Source organism: Mastomys coucha, unplaced genomic scaffold, assembly GCF_008632895.1.
Source record: "Mastomys coucha isolate ucsf_1 unplaced genomic scaffold, UCSF_Mcou_1 pScaffold15, whole genome shotgun sequence".
Classification (NCBI taxonomy): Eukaryota; Metazoa; Chordata; class Mammalia; order Rodentia; family Muridae; genus Mastomys; species Mastomys coucha.
In genome coordinates this window covers 103539954-103556904 of record NW_022196897.1, presented here as the reverse complement: position 1 = coordinate 103556904, position 16951 = coordinate 103539954, and the positions used below count along the sequence as shown (strand labels likewise).

Here is a 16951-nt window from a genome sequence, read left to right as displayed (position 1 = left end):
AGGCTCTACTGTAGACTCTGGTCACTGCATTTCTGACGGCTGAGAAAAAGTCTTTCTTTTTTGTTGAAAACATGGTCATGTTTTATTATGCTCATTTGAAATCTGCATAGGTTATTGGTTAGTTGTGATGTTTAAGGTGTAGTTTATGGGTTAGGGAGATGGCTTAGAGGGTAGTAAGACTTGTCATGTGTGCTGGCTAGTTTTCAGTGGACATAGGTTTGGCCATTTTCTTGATTGATGTTTGATTCAGGAGGGGCCTAGCCTGTTATGGGTACTATTCTCCTGGGTTGGTCCTGGGTGTGCCAGCCCCACCCCCCCAAAGTTGTTTCCTGGCTTCCACATGCAGATTTCTACACAATTGTTTTTCATTCTCTCACATACACACCTAGTACATTTAAAAAAAAAAATCTCATTTATAATAACATAGTCAAAATGAGTGAGTGCTATCTCTTATGATGAAGTTCCTGAGTTTCATATCAGTCTCTTAGAGGAAATTATTTATTTTATTTTATGTATGGGTGTGTTGTCTGCATGCATATGCATATGTATGTCCCCTGGGAACTAGCGTTACAAACAGCTGTGATCTGCCACATAGCTGCTGGGAATTGAACCTGGGTCCCCTAGAGGAGCAGCCAGTGCTCCCAACTGCTGAGCCAGCTCTCCAGCCCCAAGGAAATGAACTAGTATCAGTGTATGGAAAGGGAGCTCACGTTTAACGACCTGCCCTTAGTTCCCTCTAGTAATCAGAGTGCAGCTATGTATCCTCCGGACTCTTCCTAACAGCCCAATAGTGATGGGCTATTTATTCACATCTGTCAAGCAATAATTCCAAGCTACTTTACTTATTTAAAAGAAAAACAGAAGCCAAAAATATAGAAGGAAGGCTGGGAGTGGTGTTCACTTTCATATAAATGAGGTCCTGAGCTCCGCTCCAAGCACCCCCCCTCACCCATGAGCAGTGTCCCTCCCTCCTTCCCCTCCCCACCCTCTTTACCTCTCCCTTGCTCCCTCTCTTCCCACATCTCTCTCATACATGTACATAATTATTTGGAAAAAAATTCTCTTATATCTTAAAAACAAAAGTTGTTTTGCAAGAAGCCATAAAAAGTAAAAATAAATGAAAAGCAAAAAAGGCAAACGCTTTGATTGTATTTTTCCTCCTAGGACTTTGAGGGACTCCCTGATGCCCTACGTTTTAGAGATGCCAAAACAGGCTGGCGTGCATGGTGGCTCACCCATGTGTAAGCGTGAGTTCATTGAATACATATACTAAGTACGTACAACACATACAGCAACTCATCCACACACAAGTTTCTTTCAGTTTTAGAAATGTTTCTTTACAACAAAAGTGGGATTTTAGAGTTCCTTCAGAACTTATTTTTCTTAACATATCAATATATTATGGACATGTTTACAGATAAGATATACTAATATGTATGTATTCAACCTTACATATATGAATATTTGATATACAGACAAGTTTAGCTGTAGTCTTTTAATACATTTATTTTACATGTATGTGTATGTCCCTGAGTGTAGGTCCACAGAAGTCAGAAAAGGGTGTCAGATACCCCAGAACTGGAGTTACAGGCAGTTGTGAACCATTCCATGTGGATTCTGGGAACTGAATCCAGGTTCTCTGCAAGAGCAGAGTCTCTCCAGCTCCCCAATTTGTCTAAAATGGATCTCAGTACATAATCTGGACTAGCCTCAAACTTGTGATTCTCTTGCTTTAACCTCCAACTGTTAGGATTGCATGTATAGATCACCATGTCCAGCTACATTTTTAATAGCTTCTTAATATTCCATAATATCGATGACATACATTTAATCACAATGAAACATGATGGGTTTCATTTTTTGATACAATTACATAAATATCCTTATAAGATTCATATACTGTATCACTTAAAAAAAATCCTAAAAGTAGAATCCTAAAAGTCCATTTAATAGAATATGGACTGAGAATCAAATTTTGAAAAATTTCAAGGCTTAGTGGTTAACAGACTTCTTGCTTTTCCGAGGGTCTGAGTTCTGTTCTTAGCACTCATGATGATCCACAATGCTGATAGCTCCAGCTCTCAGCTGAATGCTCTTTTTTGCCTCTGTAGGCATGTGCACACATGTAGCATACACTTACATAGATACACACACAGACATTTTTAAAAAAATTAAATTTGTAAACTTTCATTCTTTTCATTCTTTTATTACTGTTCTAAAAAGTTAGCAATTAATATTCTCAACAGTCCTGGTCATCTCTGAGTAATATAAACATTTTTGTACCCTCCAAGTAAAGTTAAGCATGTATGTACATATAGCCACATATATCTTGCCATATCCTCAACACTCTTTGGAAGTTTAGCGGTGTTATTCATTTCCTGTCTATATACTGCCTGGCCATGTGCTTTCTTTATGCCTCTATTTGTATTTTTAAAGGTGTTTTGGTCCTGAGGATTGCACCCAGGGCATTGTACATGCTAAGTACACACTCTCTCCTCATGTTTAGTTGTAAGTGCCTTGTGTACATTAGGGACAGAACCATGACTCTCATACTCACTGCACGTTTTCCTCAGGTCTAGAGTGCAGTTATGGATGGGTTTGCTAGCAGTCAAGGCCGAGAAAGACTAAAGTTGTTGCTGGCTAAGAGAGCTTTGGGGAATCACAGAAAAGAGAACATGGACAAAACTTAGCACGCCCAATTAGCTGTCGCAAGTATGAATTGCTCTAATAGTACCATTTGGGGTTTTCCTGCAGAGCCAGCTGGCAAGTAAACTACATTGCCCTGTCTGAATTGAGGCTGACTTGCTGTGAGGCTGCTCTGTGGACCTTAGCACCTGCAATACAGAATCAGACGTTTACTGAACTCTAATACTGCTTTTACTCTGACTCGTTATTTCCTAAGTGTGGCTCCCCAGTACAAGCCTGTAGTGGTGGTGTCTGGGAGGGGCGATTCTCTAACAGAGCAGCACCCCAGCTCACCCGCAGGTCGAAAGGAAGCATCACCAGCATGCCACTGTGATCCATGAACAAAGCGGCTTCGTTGTGCTCATATATTTGCCTGTTTCTGGGAAGCAGCAGCGGGGTGCACAGCTGGACAGCTCCTACACCAAAATACAGAGAGCCACTGAGCCTTGGGTTCTTACACTTCCTAGGAGGCAACCCAAAAGGCACACAAGCACACAGCGAGTGAGCTATCCCTGAGACACTGCGAGCCAGCACCAGCGCTCCCAGTGTTGGTTAATGACGTTCTCGGTGGATACATGGAGAACTGAGCTGGGCTAAGTCTGTCCATTTAGTCAGATTTTGGACTCCATGAGCCAACTGTATTTTAGTAGCAAGGTTGGGAAAAGCAAACAGCTTCTCCTCACCAAGCTGGGCCAACTGCTTATAAATGGATTTTAATATATAGTCACCCAAATCCACCAATAGTAATGTTTTTCTTTCATTGAGACTGGGCCTCAGTGCCTCAGCTAGCTTCAAACCCCTTGCCTTAGCCTCCTGAGTGCTGAAATTACATGCTTGGACGGCTTTCCTTTCCTTCTTTTGTATGTGTATACCCATGTGGTATATGTTTGTGTTGGTATGAGCACATGTGCATGGGTTTGTACATGTATGCATGCACAGGTTGATGTCAGGTGTCTCAATTGCTTTGACTAAGCCTGAGCTTACTGAGTTGGCCATCTCCACTGAGCTTGGGGAACTTCCCGTCTCTGTGCCCCTGGCCCAATGCTGGGCTTACAGATGCGTGCCGGCATTTCTGGTCTCTTAGTGGGTGCTGAGGACTGAACTCAGGTTCTTACGCTTGTGTGCAGACACCTTACTCTCCAATGCTTTTTAGAAAACTGCCCGAGGAGGGGTTTTCAGAGAAGGACATACCATGCCTTTTAAAGACGCGGATGATGGTTTCACATACAAGCTGCTGGATCTTGGCTGTACGAATCAAGAAGTTGCCCTAAAATGAGACCGAGTAAATATCATCAGCAAAGCCTAACCCAAGAGTTCCTCTAAAATATTCGTCTGCAGTTCATATTTGATGTTGCACAGCTCAGTCTCAGGATCTCAGAAGAGGTCTTGAGCAACTGTCTCTTTGAACATATTTAGAGGAGAGACATGTATATTTGCTTAAAGCATTTCCTTTTTATTCCATTTTATTACAGTAATTTTAGAAATAAAAAATAAGCAAAAAGACAAATAAAGTTACCTATAGTATTACTAGACAGTCAAACTCTGCTCTTATTTCTGAGACAGAGTCTTACTGTGTTGCCCAGGCTATCCCGGTCACAATTCTTTTCAGTCTTTGCAGGACCACAGGTGTGCATGATCATATACACTTAAAATCTATAGTTTCCTCTAAATTCCATCTTCTAAAATCATATCACAGCTTAACTATAGAGAAATGGATACAAAGGATGGCCCATCTTGGTTACCTCCTCACTCAACTTTTTAACCACCAACCAAAGAGTACACATGGCTCCAGCCGCATATGTAGCAGAGGATGGCCTTGTCTGGCAGCAATGGGAGGAGAGGCCCTTGGTCTTGTGAAGGCTTCATGCCCCAGTGTAAGGGAATGCTAGAGAGTACCCTCATAGAAGCAGCGGGAGGGGTGATGGGATAGGGGCGTTTCTGGAGGGGAGGGGCATAACATTTGAAATGTAAATAAGGAAAATATCCAATAAAAGAAAAGAAAAAAACATTTCTCTAGATTATTTCAGGTGCTTCTGTGTTTTTGTTTGTTTTTGTTTTTACTTTTAGAAATGAAATAATAAGGCCCTCAAGACTGGCATCTTGACTTCTCTTCAGAAACCATCTGGAAGCTGTTAGAGACTCCTGAGATGCTCACAGCTGAAGGCAGCAGAGCTGCTGAGGGCCGGGGCACCTCAAATCCCAGCTTCCTGGGCCATCTGCCACTGCTGGGAGCCACTGTTTCCTCAAACAGATCTGACCGCTTGGGTGTCCCAGGTTGGACATCTGAGATGGGCTGTCTCTCAGTCTCTTGGGAGAGCACGGGGTGGGAAGGGTCAAGAACCAGGAAAGTGACTACTAGCATGGCTCGTCCCTGAACTATGCAGTCATACTTTTTGCATGTGCTTTTTGGGCTTTTGGGAATTTAAGCCAAGAACTTACAGTGCAGGAATAGCTGGCTAAACCCAGTATATCACAAAGTAAAACCCAAACAAAACAAACAGATATGGACATGGATGGCTTAGAGGTAAAGGCACTTGCTGCCTAGACTTGCAGTATGGGTTCAATCCCCGAGACGCGAGTGTTGGGAGGAAAGAACTAATTCCTACAAGTTGTTCTCTAACCACAATATGTGTACCCTGACATGTGCATGCTCTACCCCTTACATAAACGCTATTAAAAAAACCTATAAAAATGTAAGACATGAAGGTTAGATAAGCATTTAGTAGGAGAAAGGGTATTAGGAGTGGGAGGAAGATAAGAAAGGGCAGAGGGATGAGTTTGATAAGAATGTATCATAGACATACATAAAAACTATCAAGAGTAAAGAGAACTACATGCTATGTCCAACTCAGCCACCTTTAAGATGTCACTGTCGTAGGTGTAGTCTATGGCAGGGGAGATGTGCTGGCAGAAGATCTGGCTCATCATGGTGCGGTAGGCCTTCCCGTCTATGTTGGCCAGTGTGTGGTGCAGCACTTCATGCAGCTCTGACTCCTCCATCTGTGGTGGTGGGAGCAGCTCACTCTTAAGCAGTTCCGTGGCTGTGGGCCGTTTAGCTGGATCATGGTTCAACAGCCAGGAGATGACAGATTTCTGCAATGTGACAGGCACATAGCTGGTAAGGAGACAGCAGGTGAAACTGAGAGTCTTCTGATAGGCGGTCACTCAGGGTACTCTTTATGCTTAGTTGGCACTTCTGAGATCTCTGATTATGCCGTTAGTGCCTCATGACCACAGACTCATGCATAAATGTAACTGGAGTATTTCTTGAAAGGGAGAGGCCTCTTTTATATCTCTTGTCACCAACAATTAAAAATATCCTTAACTTAGCAAAACACACAGAAGCTGGGTGTAGTCTTATAACTACCAATGACTATATATAAAAAAAGAGATATCTAGAAAACACCATAGAGCCCATGCCTAATGTCAGTACTTACAAAAGCACATAGCAGCACCTCCACCGCACAGCACGCTGGTCCTCGCTCTTCATCCATTTGTGTGCTTTACTGATTCTATTCCCTGGACTCCTCTTGCTTTACACTGTTTGTTATGCCTCCACAGTAGAGAGCCCTCTGAAGCAGCACAGCCTTTACAAGGTTCCCTAAGGGCTCTTTTTCTTTTTAGACAGTCTACTCAGTATGTAAGTACATAGCCCACCTGGCCTGGAACCTGCTCTACATAGACCATGCTTTGAACTCCAAGAGATCCATCTGCTTCTATCTCCTAATGCTGGGATTAAAGACATGTGCCTTCTTAATCCTGTAGTTTAGAACAAGAATTTACAAAAAAAAAAAATGTTGGCAGAATATTTGAGAACAGAAATTTTCAATTTTTAGATGGATTTTATTAAACATTTCTAATGTATCTTTAAAATACCCTTCTGGTAGGTATGGTGGAAGCAGAATCAGGTGAGTCTCTGTGAGTTCAAGGCCAGCCTGGTCTACATAGTGAGCTCTGGGACAGCTAGGGGTATGAGGAGAGACTCTATCTATGAAGTGAGCATTTATAGTTATGACACTCAAAAACACAGTGAATGACTAATTCAAATGGAAAATAGCAGCTACCAAGATAAATAGAACAGGTAACAGCCTGTTTTCTAATACTTCTTCACTAATTAAAAAGAGGTGGCCAAATGAGCCCCATTAGCCTTAAACAGTGTCATGCTAAACACGATGGAAGCATAGAAGTTTATGTAAACAGAAATAAAAAGGTACTAACAGTCTCTAACTCTTACAGACATACAGTGGAATGGCCATGCAGATACGCAGCCAATAAGAGACTTTTGCCCTCACTATCTCTGTCAATAACAGTCAGTGTAAGGAAGAAATTTCCCTATGACAGGAGTATTAATGAGTGAAGTTTTCACCACAGCAAACAACTATCAGAAAAAAGAAAGTAATACTATAGATGGCATACAGCTCACTTAGGAACTCTCATATTATCTGTATGCCAGTGTTAGCTTAAGATGAACCACACACACACCCACCCACTCTGATAGTTATGGTATATGTGAGAAATTATCTTGCTTTGAAATACTGTAACAGCTACTGCTCAGTGGTGGAACACTTGCCTAGCATGTGGAGGACCTAGGTTTGACACCCCAGTACTATAAAACCAAATAATTCTAAAAACTTGTAACAGCAGACTGCCTAGAGAATGTAGTCTTCTCTGCACAACCTGAATTATTTCAACCACGAAGCAGAGATTATACTTTTTTGCCCATACGTCCTACGTTTTACCTAAAGCAACTTGCTGTCAAAGCCTTCTTCCCAGCTAAGCCAGTGGTCCAAGGGACACTTGAAGGCACAAGTGGACACACAAACGAGCTTTGGGGTGCGTTAATTTGCTGTCAGACCTTGGCCTTTTTATAGTGCATTTCAAGCCTAGTAACATCTTAAGAGCTCCTCCATCTTTTGATATTTTCCCCAAGGTGTTCCTTGAACACAAGAGAACATGTGGCAGATTACTAATTGAAAACCAAGAGAAACGGTGATTAAAACCCAAGACTGAAGACCAGCAATTAAAACTTCAGCAAGTTACCTGCTTTGTATGCTCTCCATCATCGAAGTCGTCTGGGAACTTGGGCGATGTGGGCTAAAAGAGTATTATATTCAAATCAGCAAGCACTTGGCAGGCTGCCAGAGGCAAAGCTTTTATTCAGCACAGTAAGATAACCAAAGAGCAAATTAAAATTTGCTAACATGACACCTTCTCCATGCCCTGTGCTCTCTCTTCAGTATACAGTCTATTAATGCAGACGTTACCCAAATGAAGGGCCTCGGTTATGCAAATCACCTCCTTTAAGTTTAAAGAAAAGATAATTTAAATAAGAGACTTTTGCCCAGACTGTAATTGTCAATAAAAGTCAGCATAAGAAATAAATTAAATTTAAGGGTTTCATAGAAACACAAAGCAGTTTAGTGAAAAAAGGTAAGATTCTCAGAAATCATCAACCCTAAGAGGAAGTGGAGGTGAAGGTGGGAGGGTCATGGGCGTCTTCAGACACAGCCAACTCAGAGGCCAGCTGAGGCTGCCTGACTTAAAAACAAACAAACCAAAAGGAGCGGGCAAATTTAGTCAGCACCAAATCCAAATCCCACTCATTCCTCCAAGTCCCTGCTTTTCTGATAAGCAGGACCTCAGCTACAAGATTACCTGATAGTTTACATATTCCTGAAATGAGAAGCCAATTTCAGATTACAGAAAGGGCTATCCTCACCTAGGCCCATCCCAGCTAAGGTAAGTACATCTACGCCTCACCAACTGCTACCCCCACACTGCTGTCAACAGTATTTCAACTGCTTCCCAAAGTATCCTCAGAGCATCCTCAGGGTGTGCACTGCTGACTCAGGAACATCCTCAGTGTGTGCGCTGCTGACTCATAGGAACATCCTTAGTGTGTGCAGTAACTCACTTGCCTGCTTGTGGTTTATTAGTGTGCTGTGTGGACAGGGTCTTGCTAATGCGTAGTCCAGGCTGGCCTGGAGCTCATGCTCCTTCTCTCGTACATGCTGGACTGTAGGCATGCCCTTCCATGCCTGGCTTGCTATGTGGTTTAACTTAACAAATACTTACACTTGCCTTTGCTCCCTGAGGATGAGAAAGGCTCTCCAGACCTCTGGCTCATGAGTAACAGTCCAAATTGCCCAGACTTTACTTCTTACTTTCTTAATGCCCCGTTGTCGTGGGCACCCTGTAACACTCATCCCTATGAGCACAAACAGCAACTGAGGCAAGGGTGTATCTCAAGAACATGAGTGGGAATTTCACTGGGGAAAACAGCTCAAGTGACTGCTCAGAGCCACATGTGTGCCAGGTTTAGCAAATTCTCTACCACAGAGGCCTGTCTCTAGACTTCAGATCCATTTGAACTTCTGGCCATTCAGATTTGCTTTAGGCATTACAAAACCAGATCCAGCCAATATAAACCTGTATGTTTTGGAGATGGGTAGAAGATAAGGTCTGGAATGTCATGTAGCTTAGCTTGGCTCGTCCCTCATCACTGGGCACGTCGACACGGGTGTGTTTTCTCTTATCAGAACACAGAACAACAGAGGCTGACAATCCTTAGTTACCAAAACTGCTATGTTGGCAACTTAAATGAGGTGACACTCCTTGTCCCAAAGACATTTTACTGAAAATGACAGAACTGATTAGCTTACCATGAATCAGCCAATGAGAGCCATTAAAATTAGAGGAGGCAGCCAGGCTTGGTGCCATGCATCTGCAATCCCAGCATTCAGAAGGATAAGAGAGGGGATCTCATGTTTCAGGTTAGCTTGGACTATTGGCTAAGACCATTTTTTTTTTTAAATCAACAATTAATAGCCTCTTCTATTTTATAAATACCAGGAAAAAGTCCTGCTTTGAGTTCTGATCTCCACACGAGACTGAGGATACTGGAAATTTATTCATCAAATATATCTGACACCCACATCTCGAAGTTGGTTGAGAACGAAAATTCTTTCTGAGGCAGTCACCATCGGGTGATAGGACATCTCAAAGAAGATAATTCCCAGGCTGAAGAGATCTACTTTCTGTGGGGAAAACAGAAATTGCCTTTAGAGAGTTCTGATATCAAAATGGCATTTCTAGGAGCTTGGGGGTTAGTTGAAAAAAATCTCAAGATCTGAAAAGGCTGTCACAGTCAAGCTAATACGTTTATCTACTTACATAGTTATCATCTCTCCCCCCTCCTCTCTCCCTCTCTCTGGTAAGAACATTTGAGATCTAGTCTCTTGCAATCTTTAAAATTATTGTACAGAATGTATTCACCTTACCAAGAGCCTTTCTTGATGCTTGCTATTCCACTGCTTCAGCCTTTCCCCTCCTTGGCACGCTCTGCCCATGGCTTGTCAGTGCTACTAATAGGACCAAACCTGTCACATTCCAGGCAAGTACTCTACCAACTGAGCCACATCCTTAGCCCTCACTTATGTTTGTCCATCCTTTATTCTAAATGGCATCCTCGTATGAGTTTCAGGATGTAGCTTGATGATGAAGCACCTGCCTAGAATGTGCAAGGCCCTGGAGTTGGATGTCTAGAGCTGAAGAAAGCAATTCTGAATGCCTGCCAGGCCCCGTTACTGCCTTGCTACTCAATTCTGTTCTTTGCAGGCCTCATCCTAGTTTAGGGCATTTCTCTTACTGCTTCCTTTCTCATTATGGGTTCTAGCATCACTGGGTCAGCTCTCTAAGGGCTGCAAACACAGCTGTTACTCCGGTGGCTGCCTTGCTCCCTATGTGCTTGACCTGGGGAGGGGAACAGCATAGAGGTTAGCTCACATAGTCCTAATGGATAGAGGAACTGCCAACTTCTGCAGCAGCGATGCCAGCTTCAGCTGCTGCCCTTGGGCACTGCCACATGCTCTGCCTAGAATGACTGCTCCTACTTCAGCTGGTCACTAAACCCTACATGTTACAGTCTTGATGGTCACTAAACCCTACATGTTACAGTCTTGATGGTCACTAAACCCTACATGTTACAGTCTTGATGGTCACTAAACCCTACATGTTACAGTCTTGATGGTCATACTTGCAGCTTACTTTGAGACACCACTCCACCCTGAACACACACACACACACACACACACACACACACACATACACACACACGCGCGCACACACATGCTTTCTCTCTCTCTCTCTCTCTCTCTCTCTCTCTCTCTCTCTCTCTCTCTCTCTCTCTGTACCTGGTTGTATGCAGACTTGGTGCTTCCTTGGACCTCAGGGCTTACATACAAAGCAGTACCAACCATGCCGGTCAAATGGCCTGTGGAGGAAAGGAGGAGAGCATTACAGCTGAGGACTAAGTTATCCTGGTGTTGCTGTTTCACAGTGCTCAGTACTGAACTAGGGCCTTGTGCATGCTGGGTGAGTGGCAGTGAGCTACACCCCTAGCTCCAGATAAAGTAAATTGAAAACCAAAGGGCTTCCTCCTAACCCTTAGTTAAATTTATTTATTTGTGTAAGCTGTGGCATGTATGTGAGGGTCAGAGGACAACTTGCGGGCGCTTCTACCTTATGGGCTCAAAAGGCTGAATTCAGGTCATCAGGCTCAGTGGCAAGCAACTTTACCTGCTGAGCCATCACGCTGGCCCAGAACAAAGAGCTTCTTTAAAGTGAGGCTGAGCTGATCTGTTATCTGCAGTCCCCCTAACCCCGGGAGGAAAGTGAACACTGCATGGATGATTGATGTATGCCTTAGACTTCACACTGCCTCACACACAGGCCTCTGTGTACACAGGAAGGACTCTACACTGCCTCACACATAGGCCTCTGCGTACACAGGAAGGTAGGACTGGATAAGCCCCAGGAAGGCTGGCACTTGAGGTAACCTTATGGCACCAATTAGAGATGGTCAAGGCCCAGCTTTGGGCCCCCAGGAGACCACCATCACCATTTTTCTACTAATGACAGCACTTATGTCTCTTAAGAATAATTAACACAGTGAAAGGAAAACACCTTAAACTTCCATCAAAACTACTTAAAGAATAATTTCAATTTGTTTCAGAATCAAGTCTTTCTAAGTAAAAGGCAGATTTCAGGTTGAGAAGTTTTATGGTCTCCTTTTAAACACATGGATGAAATAAAGGCTTTACCTGAAGGGTCTGACTTAAGCACATGATCACCTGCCTGGTCGTCCTGTTTACCTTCGGCCTAAAACACAATAGATCAAAACCTTAGAGTGATCCATGGCAATGGCTCATCTGCTTCTAAATGACAACTGAGAAGCTAGCAGGGACCTCAGAATAATTACTACCATGTTTTTTTGACTTAACACATTTACTTATTTTTCATATTTAGTTAACTCATTCACACAAGGCTCAAAGGAAACCCAGTGGAAACAGAGAAAGTTGAATTTATTGGACGGCTCTCTTCAGGACTGAAATACCCAGACTCTTATAGAAACCACTTTATGTTCATCCCACAAACTCCAGGAACAGAATGTTTATCAGGAAGCACAAGAGAATTAAAAACAGTGACAAACATTGCCCTTCCTTCCTACTGCTACAGCCTCTTCCACATCAGTTGTGCTATTCTTTCCCTAAAGGCTGGTCACTAACTTGGCCCCATTGTCCCTTGCTGAAGCACACACTGGACAGTTTCGCCCTCTTTGTCACACCTCTAATGGTCACACCCTAAACCAAGTCTAGTGGTTTAAATCTTGGGCATTTGAATACTAGTTGGTGGCTATTTGGGGGAGGCCATGCTCCAGGTGCTGTCACTCGCCTTTGGCTCTTCTTGGCTGCTAAATCTTTGAAGCAGGTCCTAGAATTCACACATTTTGTAGATGAGGCATGAGTTCTGACCAGGCCAGGCACAGGGCAGTGATAAGGCTGTGTGTGCAGATTGGTGAGACTGCAGAGCCTCTCCTCTACTTCCCAACACCTCACTGGGTTCTTTAATTGGGGATAGCATCTACCATGTCATCTGTGCTTGGGTTCATCACTTTTCAATACACTTTATCTGTTCTGCTTAGGACCCAATCCTTTTGGTCTTTTTCCATCTTTGCTGTGGTGGGTGTTAGGGTCACTCTGTAGTCCTGGCTGGCCTAGAACTTGCTATGCAACCTAAGCTGGTCTTGAACTTTTGGTCCTCTTGCCTCTGCCTTCTGAGTGCTGGGACGACAGGCACCCACCTTCACTTCCACCTCTTTTCTGCCTCCTCACTCTCTGCTCCTAACTTCATCTGCTAAATTAGCTCTGACAGTCCTTCTTGTCATCATCTAAATTCCATTTTCTTTTTCTGACCAGTCTTGGAATGAGCTGCACTTACTACAGATCATGGGACCTAGAAGCGAGCTTATGATAATTAAATAGAGCCCCAGCACTCAAATCTGCCCAACTTTCCAAAGACTTCCTCTTTATACATCAGCCTTTCTACACTTTACAGTTTCAGCTAGTCAGAACACAGGATGTTCAAATAGCCAAGTATGCTCACCCTAGGCTATTGGCTTATGCTGGTGATCCTTGTCCTGGATCTACTATGACCTGCCATGGACTTTGGCCTGCTAGACTCCCACTGACCTATAGGACCCATCTGGAGTGCCACTGTTATATACAGTCTTTATTTTCCTTTGGGTGATGGGGGTCTCATTATGTGGCTCAGGTTGGTCTTGAACACCTGGGTTTAACTGATTAAATGCTTCAACAGTGCCACAGCACTGGGTCTACAACGGTTCCTGTTCTTCATGGCCACGCATCTCTTCCCCCCCCTTACTCTCATCTCACTATTTCTTACATTAACTAGCTCTGTATGCTAAACTAATCAGTAACGTCAGAGCCAGTGTTTGTCCAGGACTGAGTCTTACTTTTGCAAACCAATGGAAAGTTCCTCAGATGCACAGCTTGTCAAATGTCTAGTAAGGAGACCCAACTGCCAAACTATTTCATAAAGCATCATATGCTTTTTAGCTAACCATTGTTCATAAACCAACAACTTGACATCCCTAAGATTCAAAGCCTAAGACACACTGCAGCCTGTCCCTTCACACTTGCCTCACAGTGGAGGAAGGCATGCCAGGGCACAGGTGATCACTATCCCGACTCTGTGTTTCCAGGATTATTAAAGGCACCCAGGTCATTTACAGGCTTAACCCAATTTAAGAAAATACTCACAGTGAAGGCCAGATGGTCTGTGGCCAAGCCAAAATCACCTATTTTCACATGGTCATCTGAATCCAAAAAAATGTTGACAGGCTTCAAATCCCGGTGAATCATTCCCTGTTGGAAGACAATGAAGAATCCAACAACTGCTTCCCACACAGAGTTCAGCACTTTGTTTCTTGATTTTAAAGGCCAAGGGTTGTGATGACAAGTCTTCTCCCATGGACTTCCTGGTCTCTGGAGTGTCCTGTGACCTCTGACCTCTCCACTGGTGGTCCTGAGCAGGAACAACTCCCACGCTCTGCTCCCAGCTCCAGAGACTCATGTTGCCTTTCCCTGAGCTCTGCTCAGGCCTCACTTTCCCTCCTCTCTGGTTTTCCTTTGCACTACTTCTGCCTGTCACACTCATGGACTTGTTCATTCATTTCAGTTGCACCAACTTCTACCTGTTTTACCTCTTTCATGAGCCTTGCACACTATCCTAACAATTCAAGTCTGTGCCACCAGCTCTCAGGAGGAGCTCAATGATAACATCCCAGGAATCCTGCTTTCTCCTCCTTGTTCAGCATGCTTACTGTTCCATGCAGGCGATGCTAAATGTAATAAAAACTCTTCTTTGGTCTCTTGTATGGTATAAAGGCATATACCATATGGCATATACTCCTCTGGCTCTGAGAACAAGTGCCCCTCTCAAGCATGGGTTTGCTGCATGTTTGTGCCTCTGTGTATGTAGGTGTGCAGAGAGAGGTCTAATGATGTCTATTAGAATTCCCTTTTATTTTCTATCTTGCAAATTATACCATGTAGATTTCATGGCTTCTCAATATTAACAAGGCACAGTATGAACATTTTGAAGTTCCAAAAAATTGAGGCAGAGGGAAAAAAGTCCTAACATTAGATAATTCCATGATTAAGATATGAGCACTGTCTCACCCTGAAGCCAGGCCTGAGAGCATATACCTTGAACTGCCAACTTCTAGCTTTAAATTGACATTTCTACACACTGCTAAGCTAAGTTACTGAGCCCACTCCTCTGTGCTAGGCGGCTCTCTAGTTCCTCCAGGTTCCTGGGAAGCACAGCACTAGGTCACTTGGAGCCAGATCTGCATGTATGAACTACATTCTCACTCTATACTCCATGTCATCAAAGGACATCTGTTGGGGTTGGTTCTAATGCCCCCAAATGGGGAATCTGCTCGTCCAAATGCTGAAGGTCCTTCGCCCCAATTGTCTTTTGATTGATCAATAAAGAGCCAATGGCCAAAAAAAAAAAAAAAAAAAAAAAAAAAAAAAAGAGCCAATGGCCAATGGCTGGGGAGAGAGAGAGAGAGAGAGAGAGAGAGAGTGTCAGGACTTCTAGGTTCTCGGGAGAAGAAACACAGTGAGAGGAAAGGCCACAAGCAGGCCAGAAGCAGGAAATAGGATAGACCACTCCGGGAGGAACAAAGGGAGCAATGGTGGAAATGTAGGCACAAGAAGGAAAGCTGGCCCCAGAAGGCTGCCCAGAGGTAGCAAAGGTAAGGGGGAACACCCAGAAGGAGCCCCAGCAACAGATTTGAGAGGTGTTAAGTCAGGAATGCCATGGGGAGAATGTGTTGGCTGCAGGGAGGTTTAGAGTGCCTAGCATTGAGCTAGTCAAGGCATAGCAAAATTCGTGTGTGTGTGTGTGTGTGTGTGTGTGTGTGTGTGTGTGTGTGTGTGTGTGTGTCTTTCATTCAGGAATCCAAAGAGCTCTTGGGCAGATACAGCATGTGGGCCACCTGCCAGGAGTCAAAGCAGTTAACTAATTGACACTACAATCATCTTCAACACTTTCTTTGTACATATTCAAATGTCTTCCTTACAGAGGTGTGGGCAAATGTAAAAGGTCAGGGGGGGAAGTATTTCGGTCCTCTTAGGCTATGTGGTGACAGGACAGACACCATGACCAGCAAGGTGGCTCAGCAGGCGCAGGTCCCTGGCACAAAGCCTGATAACCTGAGTTTAATTCATGTAGTCCACATGGTAAAAGGAAAGAAAATTGTCCTCTGACCTCCACATGTGCAGTGGCATTCATGGGACCACACACGTATACACACATAAACAGATAACTGTAAAAAGACTATTTCATCATACCCATAGTTTCTTCCCTTGTTTTGTATGCTTGTTCTCCAGTTTCAGTTTGATTTTTAATATAAGTTTATTCTAAGTTTGTATAATTTATATAAGCCAGGTAGATGGTTCGTAGGTAGAGTATTTGCTATGAAAGCTTGAGGACCTGAATTCAGATATTCAACATCCACATAAAAGCTGGGTACAGAGAGTGGCAGACAAACAGATTCTGAGCGCCTGCTGAGCAGCCAGCTTAGCTGAAATGGCAAGCTCCACGCTCAGCAAGAGACCTTGTCTCAAAAAAAAAAAAAAAAAAAAAAAAAAAAAAAAAAAAAAAAAAAAGAGCAACAAAAGAAGACATGTGTTTTAGTTAAGGCAACTTATAGAAAAGAAAGAGTTAAACTGGGCTTAAATTCTATGCCCATCAAGGCAGGGAGTATAGCAGCAGGTAGGCAGGCATGGAGCTGCAATAGTAGCCAAGAGCTTACATCCTGATCTATAAACTACAAGGAAGAGAAAGCAACCTGGGAATGACAGAGGCTTGTGAAACCTCAAAGCATTCCTCCAGAGACAAACGTCCTCCAACAAGGCCCTACATTCTAATCCTTCCCAAATAGTTCCACCAACTGGAGACCAGGATTCAAACATATAAGCCTATGGGGGCCATTCTTATCCAACCTACCTACATCCACAAGTACAAGGGGAGTGTATATCCCTAATTCCCACAACACATGCACAAACATTCATGCAACATAAATGCACAATTTATGTAAATAGAGGTACATAGATATGAGATGTTATAAAGTTTACTTTCTCATGGATATAAGCTAATCCATCCAGAATCTCTCGGAAAAGCCTCCAGAGCCGGCTGGTGTCTTGGAACAGCCCCTGGTCAATGGTGTCCCGCAGTGTGCTCTTCTCGCAGTACTCCATCTACAGAGAAGAACAGACCAGGGAGAGCCGATCACACCAAAGGCTCACAATAAGGAGGGGAGCTTCAGCCAATGCAATCACTCATGCTAAAACCTATGACAAAGATTTTAAACAGTCTGGGAAAGAACTACCTT

The 16951-nt window shown here is 43.5% G+C and overlaps 1 protein-coding gene across 3 annotated transcripts in view; it reads right to left on the bottom strand.

Annotated features, from left to right (window-relative positions):
* The window catches only part of Eif2ak4 (eukaryotic translation initiation factor 2 alpha kinase 4), a 91003-nt gene that overhangs the window by 22803 nt on the left and 51249 nt on the right, over positions 1-16951 (bottom strand). For all 3 annotated transcript variants that reach the window (XM_031371446.1, XM_031371448.1, XM_031371449.1), the window contains 9 exons: positions 16695-16817; positions 13806-13910; positions 11787-11844; positions 10878-10957; positions 9621-9722; positions 7726-7779; positions 5542-5778; positions 3877-3952; positions 2980-3101 (listed from right to left, as the gene is read on the bottom strand). In XM_031371446.1, the coding sequence (XP_031227306.1) occupies positions 2980-3101; positions 3877-3952; positions 5542-5778; positions 7726-7779; positions 9621-9722; positions 10878-10957; positions 11787-11844; positions 13806-13910; positions 16695-16817 (957 nt within the window). The remainder of the gene's footprint in view (positions 1-2979; positions 3102-3876; positions 3953-5541; positions 5779-7725; positions 7780-9620; positions 9723-10877; positions 10958-11786; positions 11845-13805; positions 13911-16694; positions 16818-16951) is intronic.